This window comes from Aspergillus luchuensis, chromosome 2 (genome assembly GCF_016861625.1).
Source record: "Aspergillus luchuensis IFO 4308 DNA, chromosome 2, nearly complete sequence".
NCBI classification, from domain to species: domain Eukaryota; kingdom Fungi; phylum Ascomycota; class Eurotiomycetes; order Eurotiales; family Aspergillaceae; genus Aspergillus; species Aspergillus luchuensis.
In genome coordinates, this window is record NC_054850.1 from 3,159,848 (window position 1) to 3,176,587 (window position 16,740).

General features: G+C 50.6%; 8 protein-coding genes across 8 annotated transcripts; 3 read left to right on the plus strand and 5 right to left on the minus strand.

Annotated features, from left to right (window-relative positions):
• Positions 1 to 261: 261 nt before the first annotated feature.
• Positions 262 to 1,734, plus strand: AKAW2_21045S (uncharacterized protein; the record flags this gene model as incomplete). Its single annotated transcript, XM_041685826.1, has 1 exon — positions 262 to 1,734. The coding sequence occupies one exon, from the start codon at positions 262 to 264 to the stop codon at positions 1,732 to 1,734; it is 1,473 nt and encodes a 490-aa protein (XP_041539871.1).
• A 463-nt stretch (positions 1,735 to 2,197) lies between these two features.
• On the minus strand, positions 2,198 to 3,533 carry sur2 (sphingosine hydroxylase; the record flags this gene model as incomplete). Its single annotated transcript, XM_041685827.1, has 2 exons — positions 2,198 to 2,784; positions 2,843 to 3,533. 2 exons carry the CDS (start codon positions 3,531 to 3,533, stop codon positions 2,198 to 2,200), a joined length of 1,278 nt encoding a protein of 425 aa, XP_041539872.1.
• A 1,241-nt stretch (positions 3,534 to 4,774) lies between these two features.
• On the plus strand, positions 4,775 to 5,667 carry AKAW2_21047S (translationally-controlled tumor protein; the record flags this gene model as incomplete). The annotated part of the gene is made up of 4 exons (XM_041685828.1): positions 4,775 to 4,789; positions 5,007 to 5,292; positions 5,365 to 5,524; positions 5,583 to 5,667. 4 exons carry the CDS (start codon positions 4,775 to 4,777, stop codon positions 5,665 to 5,667), a joined length of 546 nt encoding a protein of 181 aa, XP_041539873.1.
• Positions 5,668 to 6,189: 522 nt separating this feature from the next.
• On the minus strand, positions 6,190 to 9,955 carry AKAW2_21048A (putative C6 transcription factor; the record flags this gene model as incomplete). Its single annotated transcript, XM_041685829.1, has 7 exons — positions 6,190 to 7,429; positions 7,485 to 7,555; positions 7,606 to 7,922; positions 7,975 to 9,007; positions 9,063 to 9,102; positions 9,153 to 9,685; positions 9,743 to 9,955. 7 exons carry the CDS (start codon positions 9,953 to 9,955, stop codon positions 6,190 to 6,192), a joined length of 3,447 nt encoding a protein of 1,148 aa, XP_041539874.1.
• A 651-nt stretch (positions 9,956 to 10,606) lies between these two features.
• SEC65 (RNA-binding signal recognition particle subunit SEC65) lies at positions 10,607 to 11,514 on the minus strand (the record flags this gene model as incomplete). Its single annotated transcript, XM_041685830.1, has 2 exons — positions 10,607 to 10,992; positions 11,088 to 11,514. 2 exons carry the CDS (start codon positions 11,512 to 11,514, stop codon positions 10,607 to 10,609), a joined length of 813 nt encoding a protein of 270 aa, XP_041539875.1.
• A 1,073-nt stretch (positions 11,515 to 12,587) lies between these two features.
• On the plus strand, positions 12,588 to 14,249 carry AKAW2_21050S (aminotransferase, class III; the record flags this gene model as incomplete). The annotated part of the gene is made up of 5 exons (XM_041685831.1): positions 12,588 to 12,600; positions 12,666 to 12,971; positions 13,030 to 13,376; positions 13,453 to 13,905; positions 13,992 to 14,249. The coding sequence occupies 5 exons, from the start codon at positions 12,588 to 12,590 to the stop codon at positions 14,247 to 14,249; spliced, it is 1,377 nt and encodes a 458-aa protein (XP_041539876.1).
• A 415-nt stretch (positions 14,250 to 14,664) lies between these two features.
• AKAW2_21051A (uncharacterized protein) lies at positions 14,665 to 15,169 on the minus strand (the record flags this gene model as incomplete). The annotated part of the gene is made up of 2 exons (XM_041685832.1): positions 14,665 to 14,882; positions 14,968 to 15,169. The coding sequence occupies 2 exons, from the start codon at positions 15,167 to 15,169 to the stop codon at positions 14,665 to 14,667; spliced, it is 420 nt and encodes a 139-aa protein (XP_041539877.1).
• A 1,141-nt stretch (positions 15,170 to 16,310) lies between these two features.
• On the minus strand, positions 16,311 to 16,562 carry AKAW2_21052A (uncharacterized protein; the record flags this gene model as incomplete). The annotated part of the gene is made up of 1 exon (XM_041685833.1): positions 16,311 to 16,562. The coding sequence occupies one exon, from the start codon at positions 16,560 to 16,562 to the stop codon at positions 16,311 to 16,313; it is 252 nt and encodes an 83-aa protein (XP_041539878.1).
• Positions 16,563 to 16,740: the final 178 nt, after the last annotated feature.

Sequence of the window (16,740 nt, forward strand, 5' to 3'; positions counted from 1 at the left end):
TGCGTGGTGGCACAGCACAGACTGTTGAAAGTTGCTGAAGCCGAACAACGTGCATTATGACAATGTCATTCTCCGAAGTAAGAAGCTCCCTGTAAGATTGTGTAGAATGAGTATATAAGCCCCTCCACAGTTTCGTGAAGCAGTGCCCCTGGTTCTCTAGCAGTCCATTATCTCTTATTCTTATCCTATCGTGGTTGACCCTCGACTGTACGGTGCCACAACAAGCACCACTACAAACAGATGTCTCACCAGGCAGATATCATGCCCGGGAAACTTGTTGAGCGCCGCAACCGTATTATCTATCCGTTATCAGTCACTCAGCTCGACCAGCGGGATCTGACTTCGATAGTTGAGATCCTCCTCGTTGATAGCGAAAAGGATCGTGCGAAAAGCGCGTACCTGGGCCAGTATCGAGGCTACAGAACGTCTAAGAACATCAAAACTGGGATTCAGACTCTTCGATGGCAACTGCAAGCGAACGCTATGTTCCGATTACTCTTCGGCCCCTCCAAGATCGTCCTCTGTGAGGTGCACAAGGGATTTAATCCCTGGATTATCCACAGCCTCTTTGAATTACTGGTCAAAGAGGTCACATCGTTCTTGGATGAGCTGTACTGGTTCCTGGAATATCTCAAAGACGATGTTAAGGAGATGCTGCGCGCTCTTAATTCGATCGCCGGCATGTGGTGGTGCCCTAAAAGCAGGCACGACCTTCCTCCTTTCCATGCGAGGTATTACCAAGAGAACCGTTGCGAGGCGTGTATGCTTGCGCGTGTTGTTGCTAAGGCTCCCGATCTGCAGAATCTTCACGCCACACTTCTGAGTCGCACAAGAGAAGATAGGTCTGAAAAACACCCTGAGCTTCAAAAGTTCGTTGAAGTGGCCATCAGTATAACCGGAGTTACCCCTGATATGCTTCGAGATGGTATGGGATTGGCAGCCAGAGCCAGAGCAGCCCGAAAGGCAGCACGCAAATTCGCGAGAAAACAAATGAAGGGGCCAAGACCAATGCGCTATAAAGGGAAAAAGAAGAGATCCCATTGTATAACCATCCGGTTGAAGGCAGAAACGCCCGAGGAAGCGGAAAAAGAGCGAAAAGAAATTTTGGAGATGTTGGCACGTCTCAAAGGCGAGCCCTCCGAAAAACTGGACGATCTTGCTAATGACATGGTCAGAGAATTCAAGTGCGACGTGGAACGCACAATCAATGCTAAACATGAAAAGCTCCCAGACTATGCGGAAAACGAGCATGTGTCAATACCTGCACCTAGCCATCATCGTGTTAGTCTTGTGAGTGAAGCGGAAGTCAGTGATTGTCTATCGGAGGACCCGAGCATCAACGGCGAAGAAACGGACATGACGCCTGCACCCAGCTACCATTCTAACCTAAACGGTGTTGGGTCACAAGAGCCTCCGGTTGTAGGTGCCAACAGCTTGAATAGCACGACTTATTGTCCGCCCACAGTTGCGACTGGATCATCCAATACAGACCAAGCGACTGGTATTCGGTCGCGCCTCGGTGACGATGAACCCATACTTTCTATTAATGAGGAGGCTCGCAGAAGTAGCGACAGATTTCCGGTGGAGGGTAAGAGCAATGGATCGGCACTCCCTCCACTCATGCCTGATACGCCAGGCAAGAAATCGGTGAAGTTTGCAGCGCCCAGACATGTTGCACCTGTGCATGGGAGCCGCCTGCCCCAGAATTTCTTGAGGTTCAGAACGTCGTCATGATCGTGTCAAGGGATGCAATATTCGAACCACGCGAGTTGCTGAGATTTGCTCCATGTTCGTATAGCGTGATTTCAGGCGCACCCTATGATCCGCGATTACTCAGTTTGCTGTAAGTCATCAGAATGTGGTAGAAGTGAAATTTATACAGATTATTTAGTAAAGACAAGAATTGAGTGGAATGAACAGAAGGGAAGTGCTCGTCAATTTCCAAATCTCCGTGGTCATGCAGGATGCCCGATTAGTAGATAACCCGAACAGTAGGTAGGTGGGTGAAAAGACATTGTACAGGTCCGTAGCAGGTTCTCATCAACCTGGCTATTAATACAGCGTAAAGAATAATGCAGTGAACAGACAGCGAAGTCGGAAGTAGGAGGCGTCCCGCAACTCCAAAGACCCCCGCTGGGCGGCGAAGACAAAAGGTGAAAGAATTATTACAACGAATTATGAAGGCAAAAAGAATTGACTATAGGACGCTGCTGGCGACGGGGTGGTTTACGCTTCGGAAACCATCGACATGAGGGGAAAGCGTGACGGTCTTTCTGCGGCGAGAGCGAGTGGACTCTGCCGGTCCTTCTTGGGGAACAGCTGCAGGAGTGACACTTCCGGATGCCGGAGTATCAGCACCCGAATTGGTGGCGGAGCTAGCATCGTTGTCAAGCTGCTTCTGAGCAGATTCACGGGAACGTTCGTAACGTAACTTCACATCGCCCTTCCACTGAGTACCGAACCAACGATCCCAGATTGTGAAGAAAGGCTGCGAAAAGTTCGTCTTGATTCCCCAGCTTTGGTGGTGAATGTCATGGTAAGCGGCATTGTTGGATGTGAAATGCTGCAGCGGATCCCAGGGGAAAGCATAGCCGCAGTGATCGTCAACGGTTTTGATGGTAGAAAAGGTGAAGAACCACATGCTCTGGCGAGTCGACATCCGGGCTGTCAAGAATGCGACGCCAGTGCCAGCAGTATCGAGAAGGAATCCTTCAACGGGATGGTTGTAGAGAGCGCCGAAAGCATAGGGAACATATAAACGATGGTGGCGGGAGTGGAAGGTCACTGGAGACTGTCAATCGATTGCCCAAAGCCGGAATGACTCGAAGAAACTATGACTTACCATAAAGCCACCGGTTCAAATGCATCGCGCGGTGCAGGAAGTACTGCCAGGTATCGACGACGCAAACGCCCCAGATGAACTGCAACGCGGGGACGAAGAACCAGTAGATGAAACCAGCCGTAGAAAGTTCCCAGTTGGTGAAAGCAGGGACCACCGCTTCTGCGCCACTATCCAGAATAAGGGACTGGGTAAATTGTGGGTAATGCCCGCCTGCAATGGCGCCTCCAAGCATTCCCCAGCCCTTATGCGACAGATTCTTCCCTAAACCCATAGCATCAATACCAAAGAGAGCCAGCAGATGAGGCAGGCCCCTTTGCATGAGGCGAAGACGGCGAGCCCAAACTGCCACATCATATGCTTCTTTACCCAAACATTCGGGCTCATCGAAATAGCTCACTGCCATGCCCGCGATCGTCTGGACTACTTGCTGGAGCAAAACATCTCTCACTACTTCCCAGCGCGTGACTCGGTTTCGTTTCAGCACCTCAGCGGGGGTGTGTAGGCGGTATTGAGGGAAGTAATCGTTGACATCAATAAAGTGATATACCATGGACAAGGCCCAGTAAGCAACGATGGGTAAGATCAAAGCGAGGATATTGTCTGGGATCGGAGCAAGAACCGGCGGGCGGGGAGTCAAGGTATAGGTCGGAAGAGGGGGGAGGTCAAAGACGACCGACGCGTTGGTAGCCATGATGTGATGAGGACGATCGATCGCCAGGACTATGCAAGTCAAATATTGAAAAATGTTATTCGACAGACCTACCGCATCGGTCGCGGAGATCAAAAGTGGAAAGGAGATTCGAATGAAAGAGAAATGAGATCGCAATCGCAGTCGGATGCAAGTAGGGCAGTGAGAGAGGTTCCTGGCGCAGGCCAAAGATATAGCAGAAGATTTAAGGGCCCGTGGGACAACGCAATGATTATGGACCGGCGATGGCGAGATATCTGATCGGGGATCCTGGTCAGGTCAAGGCCCACCAAAATCAGGGGACGCAAATGGCACCAAGTGCCGAGGAACCGATGGGGTAGTGGTGAGGGATTAATTAGGAGGGAGGGTTCAAAAAGAATGACCGCGAGGTTCAGATTACCATCGACTGTAGCAGTAGTCAAGGAATCCGGCACCGGGATGAAGAAGATAACAATAGTCGAAGGCCGGCCAAAGGAGTGTGTCTTACCGCGAGTTGAAAGGTCAAGACGGAGAGAAAAGTCACGGGTGGAATTGGCAAGCAGGAGTGGCGCCACGGGATCGTGAGGCCGACCGATAGCTGCACGATGTTGTACTGGTATGTATTACATGATATGTTACCACTATTTAGTATGATGTTACTATGAAAGATGAATGTTATGTATCAGTAATATACCACTGTATGTTACCGACTGAAGACCCCTTAGCCACACGATGTATGCCTCAGGCAGGAGGATATCTGGAGTGGGAAGATCGGATGCCGGAGCCCAACTGACATGTCAGCCGAGCTAGAATAATACTACCCCAACATTCAACTACAGAGTAAAACCAATTTCCTTAGAAGTAAAAGATTGATGCAGCGGTAGTCTGGACTCACTGCCTCGACTTTCCTTTTTTTCATATTTTTGCCTCAATTTTTTTTTCCCACTCATCGCCTGTCAGAATTTGCCATCGGAGCAATGGACGAAAAAGACAACAAAAAACGATGATTGGGATTCTTTCTTTTTGGGCCAGACGAGTCGACCAGGCCCAAACGGGACTAGCGGCAAGCGGTGCCCCTCGAGCGACGGAAAATCGACCGTGAAAAAAACCCCACCACGAGAAACTGGAAAGGAAAAGCGCCACTAAATATTAATCTTCATTTTTCCCCTCCTTCCCCTTCTTCTCCTCTTCCCTCCGTCTCTCTCTCCTCATCTGCCACTTCTCTCCTCTTGTGACTTTGTCCACTTCTTCATACACCCGCCAAAATGATCATCTACACGGTTCGTATGCCCTTCTCAGTCTACTTCCCATCTTGTTGCGATTATCCAGCAATGCAAGGATGCGTGAAAAGAACAACAAACGGTTGCATCAATCCTGCAGCCTTATTGCATCTCCTCTGCTTCCTTACCTGCAACCATTATCATCATCATTATTCTCATCATACCCTCGCGTTCTAAATTCTGCATGCCGCAAAATTACTGACGTCCGTTTTTATAGGATATCGTCTCCGGCGACGAGGTTCTCGCCGACACCTACAAGATCCAGGAGGACCCCGAGAGCAAGCTCCTCTGGACCTGCGACTGCCGCAAGTACCTCAAGAAGAAGAACGAGGACTTCGAGCTCGAGGGTGCCAACCCCTCCGCTGAGGGCGGTGATGAGGATGCCGGTGGTGAGGGTGAGGCCGTCATGGTCCACGACATTGAGGACCAGTTCCGTCTCAACTGGCTCAAGACCGAGGAGGGCATGAAGCCCTCCAAGGATGCCTTCAAGGGTCACCTCAAGAGTACGCCTTTGCATCTCTATCCATTTCGCCTTTACATCACATTTCAATGCTAACCAGTCTTCTTTTCTACAGCCTACATGAAGAAGGTCCTTGCCAGACTGACCGAGACTGGTGCCTCCAAGGAGACCATCGATGAGTTCAAGGCCGGTGCTCCCGCTGCCGTCAAGAAGATCCTTGCCAACTACGACAACTACGATGTCCTGATGGGTCAGTCCATGGACGGCGATGCTATGTACGTTTATCTTGCCAATCATCTTCTGGCTGCAACTGAAACTAACTAATTGAATCAGGCACATCCTGATTGACTTCCGTGAGGACGGTGTCACCCCCTTCGCTACCCTCTGGAAGCACGGTCTCCAGGAGGTCAAGGTCTAAATTCAGACACTGCAGTCATGCGAATAATTGTTGTCATGAATTGAAAAAGAAAGAGAAGAGACACTGAAGATGCGATCTCTTAATCCGAGCAACCAAGGGTCCCCGGAAATTAGCTGTCCAGGAATTTGGACTCCTGGGTTCCCGCTAACGCGTCCCTTCTGGCTATTGCTAATTATCTTTCCCTTCGCATCTTGATATCACATCATGCTCCTGCGTCGCATATCTTCTGCGTCCTTCTTGATTAAAGTCACGCCTCATGAAATCCATAACTGTTACGTCTTCTTTTATTTCTGATCACATATTATTCCATCGTCTAGCGGTCCTTCCGTTTGACACATAATCATCTTTCAACCTCAAGACACTGGATCCAGTTGTATAACCGTAGATCTCAACCTCATGGATGATTTTAATCAAAAAGTAGAATAATAGAACCGCTATATACAAAATAACGAATTAAACCTATACCCTTCTAACCAACCAACCAAACACCTCCAATTAGACATACATCAAGTACTAAGTAAATCAACAATAACCCACCCAATCAGACCCCCTCACCTCCCCCATCCCAACCTCATTACCACTACTACCAGCACTCCCAAAACTAGTACCTCTCCCCACACCACCACTACCACCAAGCCCCATCCTCGAAGGCGAAGCAGCAGCATTAGCATAAGCCGCACTGCTCAAATCCCCAAACTCGAATCCCGTGACCGGATCCAACTCCATCAACTCATCCGCCACCGGCAGATGCTGCCCGAAGACAGCGTCCCACTGGTCCCAATCGAAGTTTAAGTTCGGATCCACCATGGAGGGCGGTGTGGGGGCCCCCGGGATGGGTTGGCTGGTGGGTGAGATGGCTGTGTCCATGAAAGATGGAAGAGGAGCTGCTTGTAGAGCAGCAGAAGGAGGGGTATTAGTTGGTTGTTGTGGTGCTTGCTGCGGCTGCGGGGTGTTGTTGAAGGTGCTGGCGAAGATGTTAGGGTTCAAGGGGGCGATGCTTTCGGGGGATGAGATGGGGGAGCCGCTGGGGAGGGGGGAGGTGGCGGTGGTGGTGGTGGTAGTGTCCATGGGGTATTTGGGTGGTGTTGGGGATTGAGGGAACGGAGGAGGAACGGGAGCGGTTCTTGATTGCGGGCTTGGGAGGATAGGAGCAGGGGCAGGAGGAGGGAGTTGATAGCGGAGAGGGCTTGGACGGGAGTTGTTATTAGTGGTAGCTGGGTTGGGGAGCTGGTGGGAGCGAGTCATGTTGTAGAACATTTTGGAGAAGTCGGTGAGTTGGCGGCGGGTGGTAACGGCGGAAGGAGGATGGTAGGTTGAGGGGGAGGGACTACCGCTGGTGTAGCAGGGGTCGTTGTTGGCGTAATCTTCGGGGAGAGAGGTGACGCCTGCTTGGATCTGGGCTTGTTCGGACCATAGTCTGTGAGGATCCAGGCCGGCTTTTTGCCATGCTTTTTGGCGTAGGCGTCGGATCATGTCCCATGCTTCGCGGCCGCCGTCTTTCAGGGGTCGTTGGGTTGAGATGCCGTCTTCGCCGCCGACGACGCCGCCGTCGGGGCCTGTCATGGAGAAGATCTTGTCGATGTAGGCGCGGGATTTGGGTGCCTCTGGGCTGTAGGGTCGTTCGTAGAGGTCGATGAGCATGATCATGGTCGCGTGCATTGGTTGGTGATTGCCGGGCCAACTCCATTGGAAAGGTTGGAAGTCGGGGTCAGTTGCGAGTGAGACGAACTTCTCCATGAAGCCGTGACAGTGGCGGAGTGCGCTGTGGTTTGTTAGTGGTTTGTGTCTTGTTTGTGGATGGTGATGTTGGACAATACCTCTGTCTTGCAGCCGGCCAGATTCGACTTTTGGCGTTCTTCAGGAAAGGCTGATAAGCGACGCAAAAAGCCTGGTAGGTTTGGTTAGCAGGATTATCGGTACATCTTGAAAAACACTCACTTTGTCTATGAAAAGAGACATGAGGATCCTAGCCCATTTGTGGAAGGATACAAGGACAGGCGAATGGTACTGCTCTGCACATCCATTGGGCCCATCCGCCGGCAGTTCGGTGCGGGAATCTGCTTGTGAGGATAAAGACCATGATCTAGTAGATGACACCGGAGACGAAGTATCGAGCGAGTTTGCTTCTGGTATCCGGTTGATGATAGAGTTCAGTTTGTATTGCAGATCAACCAATATCGACCTCAGCTCCTCCATGTCCCTTCGCGTGACGGGTTTTGTACCAAGCTGGATCTTCATGATCCGACGAACAGCGCCTGCAGGGTTGTTAGATCTCGTAACCTATGGACGTATACTTCAGATACTTACGGGCCATCGTATATTTGCCCTTGGCCGATAGGTAGTAAACGTTAACCATAGAAGGCCCACCACATACGGTTGGGTCATCGGGGTTATCCGGTGGCCTCATGCCGGTCATGACAAGCCTCTCATATTTCTCGGCAGCGGGAGTTCCAAGAAGAGTGTCTTTAACCTCGCTAGTCTCGCGAACATCCCAGTAGTTCTCATCACTGACCAGAGGAGGCAGACCGCTGGACATGGCCACCACGCCGTCCATGTGTACAATATGCCACCATATACGGCGACGGTATTCCGCGTCGCTGGGGCCAATGCCGAATTTAGCAGGGTCCCGATGCAAACCCATAGTCTGGGCCACCCTCATGGCAAGACTGATGAAGAGACTACTGGTTAGAGGCTCTTCCTCCTTGGAAAGAATGGTCTGGACCAGCAGATATGCAGATAAACCTTGCATGGACGGACTGCGAGGGAACGATATCTTGGATAGCCAGCGCGTTACCTCCTCACTGTATGCCTTGGACAGACCTGAGCGGGATGACACGTTGAACTCAGCCTTGATTGTTCGTATTGAGACAGTGACAGAACCGCCATACCAGATGGCATAAAGCAAAGGGATAAAGGATGGGTCAGGGCAAGACTCCCCAGAGTAGCTACTTGAATCATACCAATCCCAGAAGGAGTTGTAAAGCTTCAGAATGGTAGGCGGGTGCACAACTGGGGTAATGGCGTGTATTCCAGACATAAATCCTTTGTACAGGATATGACTCTGTCGTTTTGTCGGCATGTTCTCAAGCATCTCTGGCTCCACTATCTTGTCATTCACAGAAGGCGATTCGCTTGACGGAAACAAAACAGACTTCTGGAATGTCTGTACTCTGCTAAGCTTCTCGGCAGGCTCGCTAACACCGTCAGCCGACTCTTTCCACTGGCGTCCCGGTGTTGTAACCATAGGTTCCGTTCCCGCATCGTCAACGGGGCTCTCATTGAAGGCTGGTTCGTTGTGCGATCGATTCTGATCCCTGAGCAACTGATTGAGCTCATTTATCTAGTGATACTTAGCATAGTCCTTCAATGAAAGGCTGGAAACTTCTTCAGCATACCTCATGAGAAATATAAGCCCAATAAGTCGTCCCGACGTATCTAACCCATTGTCAATATAGAGCCCTCCCGACCACAAAACAAAACCATACCTTGATCGCCCTCCATCCTCCAAGCTCAAATGGCCAAGATTCAAGCTCCCCACAGGATCCACCAGATCAGTAGCATGGCCCGCGGGAATAGGAAATTCGTCGCCACTAGACTCAGCCGCGCGACGCGGACTATCCGGACGGGAACCGGCAGTTGGCTTTAAGGCCGCAATATTGCTCAAACGAGGATCACCCTCAGCCGGCTCGAGTTTCACATTTGGTGCCAGCCGTTGCTTTCCTGAGACATCCAGCGGCTGATTCGTCTTGCTCAGCCTCTCGATCATCGAGGTGAGTTTATCCAAACGCGCCTCAATGGCTTGCGACCGTTGCTCGGAAGCTCCACTTTGCTTCAGATGACCGTAAATAGATTGTATATCATCGATATCCTCCTCAATAGGTCGCGACGACTCCCTCCTCCGCTTGACGCCATGTCCGTTCTTCGATATGCTCGAGCGCGACTCCGTATCCTTCTGTGGCGCCGCATCGTAGACGCATTCGGTACCGTTTTTCACGCAGTTGCCGCAAATCGGGTGGACCTGCAAATTTGCTTGTCAGACCAGTTCAAGACTCACAAACAGTTTAGGACTATGCACCTTGTCGCATTTGACCTTTCGCCTCCGACAAGTGTGGCAGCTGTAGCTGGCGCGATTGCGGGTGATTTGACGGCCCCCAGCCTTCCCAGTCTTGGGAGCAGCAGAAGACGAAGAGCCCGAGGCAGGGGAGTCATAGCTAGAGCGAAATTGGGATCGGGAGGTTCCATTCATCTGCCCGTACCCGGGCAGAATGCTCGGTGGGCTTGTATTCATGGTCCGTCGGTCGCAGTGGCGGGGTTCTATGATCCATCGACAGGACGCAGGGACTGGTTCATGAGGGAGTGCACATGAGTGTCAACCCATGTATGTGAGTCGCGACTACTCGGGTGCCGATCGAACAATTGTGCGCTTGTTGGAATGATAAACCGGAAGCAACCGCGCAGTGATTGAAGCTGAAGCTGAGAGGAACAGCGGCGGAGGATGACTCTGGGGTAAAAGAGGCCGCGGTTCTACTTATCGGCGATTGCGCCGGCTCGGCCAATGACAGCGACCATATACGCAAGATGGTCGGAGGGTCCTCCCGAGAAATTCGGAGTGATTTGGATCGACCCATGATCATCTACTGAGAAGTGTAGGACCTTACAGAGCATGCTTTAGGTACGCTATAATTTTTCGAATGATCTCTGCGGAATAAACTAGAGAAGCTACGGCTGCCATCCGCTGCGGAGACGGCAGATGCCACCTATCAGCCACATCCAATACCACGCAAACCAGACATGGTCCCCACTCATTGATCATTTCATTCGACTTGGTATCAAGAGAACAGCAGAGATGCCCTCTATACATGAATCATCATAACGCCTTTCGCCCGTGCCAATGCAATCAAAAGCCTATGTACTACATGAAGAAACACCGACAAGTGCTTCACGCCTTGCCCTTCTTCTTATCCTTCTTCTTCTTTTCGCTGCCTCCAGCAGACGGACTTCCACCCATGCCCCCCATTCCCCCCATTCCTCCCATCATTCCCGCCAGATCCGGCATTCCAGGTATCTGGGGCATGCCGGGCATACCCTGCATGTTCTGCATCTCAGCCATGGCGTCCTTGAGCGGGTTATCGCTGACTCCGCCACCGCTGTAGGCCGGAGAGTGTATCGGTAGAATCTTTCCAATCTTCCATCCACGGGGAGCGGCGGGCGCAGCAGGTAGTTTCTCGGGCATGGGGAGTCCTCGGATTCTGAGACGGTAGGGGGATTCTTCGGTGGTAGGGTGAGCCTTAAGGTATTGCGCCACGAGGATGTAAAGGTGGTGCTCTGTAGTCATGGTTAGACAAAGGAAACTGCAATCAAGCCTAATGAAAAGTGGTCGACTCTGATAGTATCCTGCGAACAGGTTGGGGTACACTGACTGTTCTTGATTCTCGAGTTGACCAGCTTCCCGTCCTCGTTCTTCAGCAAGACACGCACACGTCCAGGGTTGGCCCAATCCTTGGGGTGCAGCTTCTCAGGCTCGAATCCAACATTCAGTCCCAACATCTGCACCGCATCGACAATGTCCCTCGCTAACGGGTTCTCAACCGCCAGCTCACTTCCAACCTTGCGGCCCTCCGCGCGGGACCGCGACTTGTCGAAGTATATCGGGTACAGGCATTGATAATGCTTGGGGATCTCGCGCTGAGGTTCAGGGGCGGGCCTCATGGGTACTGAGCCGGACATAGGTACTCCAGCTCCAGAAAGGATGGACTCATTGGCGAAGTTGGCGGGCGAGGAATCGGAGGGAGCAACTTCCTCCGGGTCGGAGTCGTACACCTCCTCAACTTGGGCGTGTCGTGACATGATTAAGATTCCGTATAGGTAATAATAACAGCGTAGAAAAATATGTATAAATTTAAGACACGCTAATGTGTCCGGAGCGGAAGGTTGAGCAGGTGGGCTGTTGTAGTGAAGCCGTGGTGGCCTTTCTGTGCGGCAGGGAGTTTTAGTGGCCAACCAACTGCGGAGCGGAGAGCTTTGTCCGCCCACCGCCCGCGTCGTAGCGGAGATACCAATCACTACTACATGCAGCCCTTGATTTGCTTCTGAGCAACTGCTGTATTATGTACCGTATAAAACCTTACCTTTGTCTGCTGCAGTTGATGCACATGATCATGCCTTGACATTGTCGCTTTAATAGGTCCTGCACGCCGAGCTTTACATCCCACATTGCCTTTCTGGGCTCAAGGGTTACATTGTGTTGAGGCCAGCTTATTACCTCCATGACTCCCGCATAATTAGGGTTGACGATGAAAAGGATATGCCAGAAAGGGGTCGACTTTAGCATAGAGGGCAACATAGGGCACCAAGCCAGAATAGCATCACCATAGATTATCCAGCGATAGAATCCTGTAACATATCCAACAAAGTTCTATCTGATAATATATAAGCTAGCACAACATGTATTGACAATGGCATTGACGTATACTTGATATTCACTTGAAGGCATGGTGTAGCAACAAGTCGTCGCAGTGCGTCCCCTTCATGATCCATCATAAATAAGCCGAGATGTTGCATCGCTATAAGCGAGGGAGATTGCTCATCTCCGCATCAGCAGTAGATGATGGAGAGATGGACGACTCAAACGAGCACGATAACCACCATCAATTCGGAGATCGGCCCGTCGGCGGAGACGGCCAACCATGCGCTCGGCTTCCCAGGATTGGGTTGCCGGCTCCCCGCCGGACTCCATCCCCGCTCCTCCCCACATCTTGAGTCACTGCGTGATATCAAGAGGGAGCAGTCGACAGGGGCTTATCGCAGGCATAAATAGCTCTACATCATGCTGCAATCATGGCTCCAGAATTATTCATCCAGCTCTATGCAATCAAGATACATTTGATCTACTCAAACGGCTATCTATATCCTGTTCAACCATGACCAAGTCAGGTACGTTCTAACTAGTGGTATACCAGACATTCTTAATCCCTTGTTCCTAGCTCACGAAAGGCCAGAAACAGTCACCCATAGCTCCGTCCTCCACCGTGATACCCGCTTCGTCCCCAAGAAAGCTATCGGCGGTAAAGGCAGCTACATCTTCCTCGAGGATGGCACCAAGTTCCTCGACTCGACCGGTGGTGCTGCCGTATCCTGCCTAGGCCATGGTCATGAGGAGGTCAGCCAAGCGGTGATTGACCAGATCAACAAGTTGCCATACTGCCATACGGCATTCTTTGGGACAGAAGCATCGGAAGAGCTTGCTACCTTCCTTACCGAGTCGACTGGTGGCAAGCTCTCGAAGTTGCTCGTTGTGAATTCCGGTATGTTAACACACTTACTCTGCACGATATCGCCAGAGAAATACTCACATTATCTCAGGCTCTGAGGCTGTCGAGGCTGCATTGAAACTAGCTCGTCAATACTTCGTCGAGCTACCCACCCCCCAACTACAGCGATCCAGATTCATTGCCCGGAAGCCATCCTACCATGGCGTCACCTTGGGTGCCTTGTCAGTAGGCGGACACATGATCCGTCGAGAGCCTTTTGAACCCATCCTAGCAACCAACTCATCCCACGTTTCGCCTTGTTACCCCTACCGAGGTAAGAAAGCGGGCGAGTCCGACGCGGATTACGTTGCCCGACTAGCAGCAGAGCTAGACGCAGAATTCCAGCGTGTCGGACCAGAGAATGTCTGCGCCTTCATTGCAGAGCCAGTTGTAGGAGCGGTAAGCAAGCATCTCTCAACAGACTCATCTCTTCCACAAAAAGCTCAGCAACTAACGCAAGCACCCATCAAACCAGGCCCTAGGCGCCGTTCCCGCCCTCCCAGGCTACTTCCCCGCCATGAAAGCAATCTGTGAAAAATACGGTGCGCTCTTCATCCTAGACGAGATCATGTGCGGCATGGGACGCTGTGGCACCCTCCACGCCTGGGAACAAGAGGACGTAGTTCCCGATATTCAAACCATCGGCAAGGGACTCGGAGGCGGATACGCACCCGTCTCTGGTATCCTCATCAGCGAGAAAGTTGTCGGAGCCCTCGACAAAGGCACGGGGGTGTTCCGGCACGGTCAAACGTACCAAGGCCATCCTATCGCATGTGCTGCCGCGTTGGCCGTGCAAAAGGTCATCAAGCGGGACAACCTGCTCGAGAATGTCAGGAATATGGGTAAGTACTTGGAAGAAAGGTTGCGGGGTAGCTTAGAGCAACATCCGTATGTGGGCGATATCAGAGGGAAGGGGCTGTTCTGGGGTGTAAGTCATTCTTCTCATTCCAAAGTTCTATCGACCATTACTTTACCTGAGGTTTGGGCGAAGACTAATATATCATGTATCTGCAGATCGAATTCGTGAAAGACAAAGAGACCAAAGAGCCATTCAGTCCGGACAAGGGTGTGGCGTTTCTGATCCAAGAGACCGGGTTGAAACCGGAGTATGGGGTGTCGTTGTATGCTGCTAACGGGACGGTGGATTGTATGAAAGGGGACCATATCATTCTGGCGCCGCCGTATAATATCTCCAAGGAGGAGATCGATATCATCGTGGATACGGCGGTCAAGGTGCTTGATGTTGTTTTTGCGAAAGTTAGTGCAGATTAATGATGGGATATGGAATTGCTTGCAGTAGACTCTGCTGCTAAGGATACGTACGCAGTTGTTGCGATGGTGCATTGACTGATTGCATCAGCAGTCAATGCGAGAGTCCGTCTGTCTCGTTGAAGGATGGAGGGTAGTCAACTGGATCCATTTCAAGGAGAATACAATTGATGTCTCTTTATAAAAAAACAAAAAAGCACTAAAGCATCCGAGTAGAAAGAAAAGAATCAAAGCCACAGCCATCTCGGTCTCACGTGTGTGGATTTGTGCGGGTAGTCAACATTGCTGCTAGGAAATGTGTGCTGCTGAAGCCCATTGGTATAGGATATGAGAAGAAGAATTCGAGTAAAAAGCAAAAGCGTTCAACACAGAGTCCGCATTTCGCTATTGTGTCCATCAGCTACGCTGATCGCACCAACTAGGTCGCGTTCCAGAATTCTCTGTATGCTGATCGGAGTTCCTTGAACTGATGATACTCGGGAGACATCAAATTGAGGTAGTTTCCGGGGTACTCGGCTGCTTTCAAGGCATGTAGGAACATGTCAAACCGTGCTTTCAATACTTCAGTAGCTTCAAGGCGGTCGGAGGCTTCGATAGTAGCGTGTCGCTCCAGAACTTGAATAGTTGGAGTGTAGTCTTAACGTAGTTAAGGTCAGTACATGACTTAAATGATGGATGCAGAAATTGCAATTGAGATAGGGTGGACTTGTTCAAGACTTACTGATGATCTCCGCTATATTTGGCTCAACACCATAGAGACATCGGAATGTGTCAGTATCATATCGTGGCGGATGCACTGTGCCATCTTCATCAATGTACCGGCCTTCTTCCCGGTATAAGTAAGCATCCGCATTGAGATGGCCGCCGTGCGCTTTCGCGTGTCCTTGGCTGATAATTCTTTTGATTGTCGGCCATGTGGTCATCCATATGGTCTCTTCGGTAGCTGGAAAGAAATCTTCCTCGGATCTTAGCAAATCCAAGGGTATACTCAACACTCATTCTCTGGCCAGTTTCGTCTCTAGGATAGGTAGTCTTGCGTTCTGGCGAGCCAACTCGACACCGGCGTTATTTCCCTGTTATCATTTCGTCTTTCACAGCTTCCACGCGCATTTCATCGGCTTCAAGGATTTCAGGGGTTCAATATTGATTTTCAACGACATTACAGCAGTTGCTCGTTCGTCTGTGTAGATCTCAGAGTCAGCAGGAGCAGGGCCCTTTTGATTTCTTGTGGCGTTTTCTTTGTGAAGGGCGAAAAGTGGATAAACGGGAAGTATGAGTAGAGTAGGCGTAGTATGTGGACAGAAAGCAAAAGGGAAGGACCCAAGCAGAAAGATTTAAGCTTCTTGATATGTTCCACTTGAACTTCACTATTTCCTCACTGAACAAATTACCTAGCACAGCTCAAAAGAAACGAAAAACTCATAATAGAGTGACATGCCTGTAAGCCTTCCGGTAGGCCAAGTATAATCCAAGGGCTTAATCATTTCATGTTGAGCCTTGGGGAAGTACTGCGTGAGACGACAGGAAGAGAAAAGTGAAGTTTGCAATCACCATTCACTGTACATTCACTTGCTCGGAAACACAGAGCTTTCCGTACTATTTCATCAGATCCCCGTCAGTACCCGCCTATGGATACGGTACCTACGTAGGTACACCATAATGCAGACATCATCTACTCTTACCTCCCGGTACATATATTTCACCCCTCACCTTCTCACCTTACTACTTCCTCTTTTCCAAGCTCATAACCATACTTTTCATAACGTGCTATTCTCCAGCGTTTCTTAACCCACGCCTTCAGGAACGGCAGTACCCCATCGGAGCGACACCTTCCCAAGACGCAGTGTCAACGTGCTTTCCCAAACAACCTTTCTACCGCGGCTTCCCAGTCAACAAGTAAATCTTGGGCCCGAGTCTCAAATGGTCGCTGCTACAAAGCGGTCGCTTTCTGAATGCCTTGAAGGCGATGAACTGTTCGTGGAAGCTGTGAGAGACGAGATGATAACAGGAAATCAAGCAGGTGTTAAGCTGGCTCTCCAAAACACCGAAATCCCTGTTATATACTCAAAAATTGATCAGCTCCGCGAGAAAATTGAGGATTTTGAAGCGGAACTGGCCGAGTTTCAACAAGAAGTGTCCGAATTTCAACATGCATCTGATCAGTTCGGGCAGTAGGCGCGCGCACAATTCAGCATTGGTTTCGCCGATATCAGAGACAGATCCCTCTCCTCGTTCCGAAGAGATGTTTTGAATGATACGGCGGTTGAAACTCAACGAGTCATCGATATTGGAGATGTAAGAGCCCATGGATGCCATTTCAAGGCGGATGCCTTCCTTTATGAAGAAGATTCTCGTTATCTCGAAGTACACCCACCACGCAATGGTCGGGGTACCTTTGTGCTTCTCTATGGGGTTGATTCTAGCCTTGCTAAGAAGATCGGTAAGTTTTGATATATTATATCCGCCTGATCTCTATTGACATTCCTGTATTTCC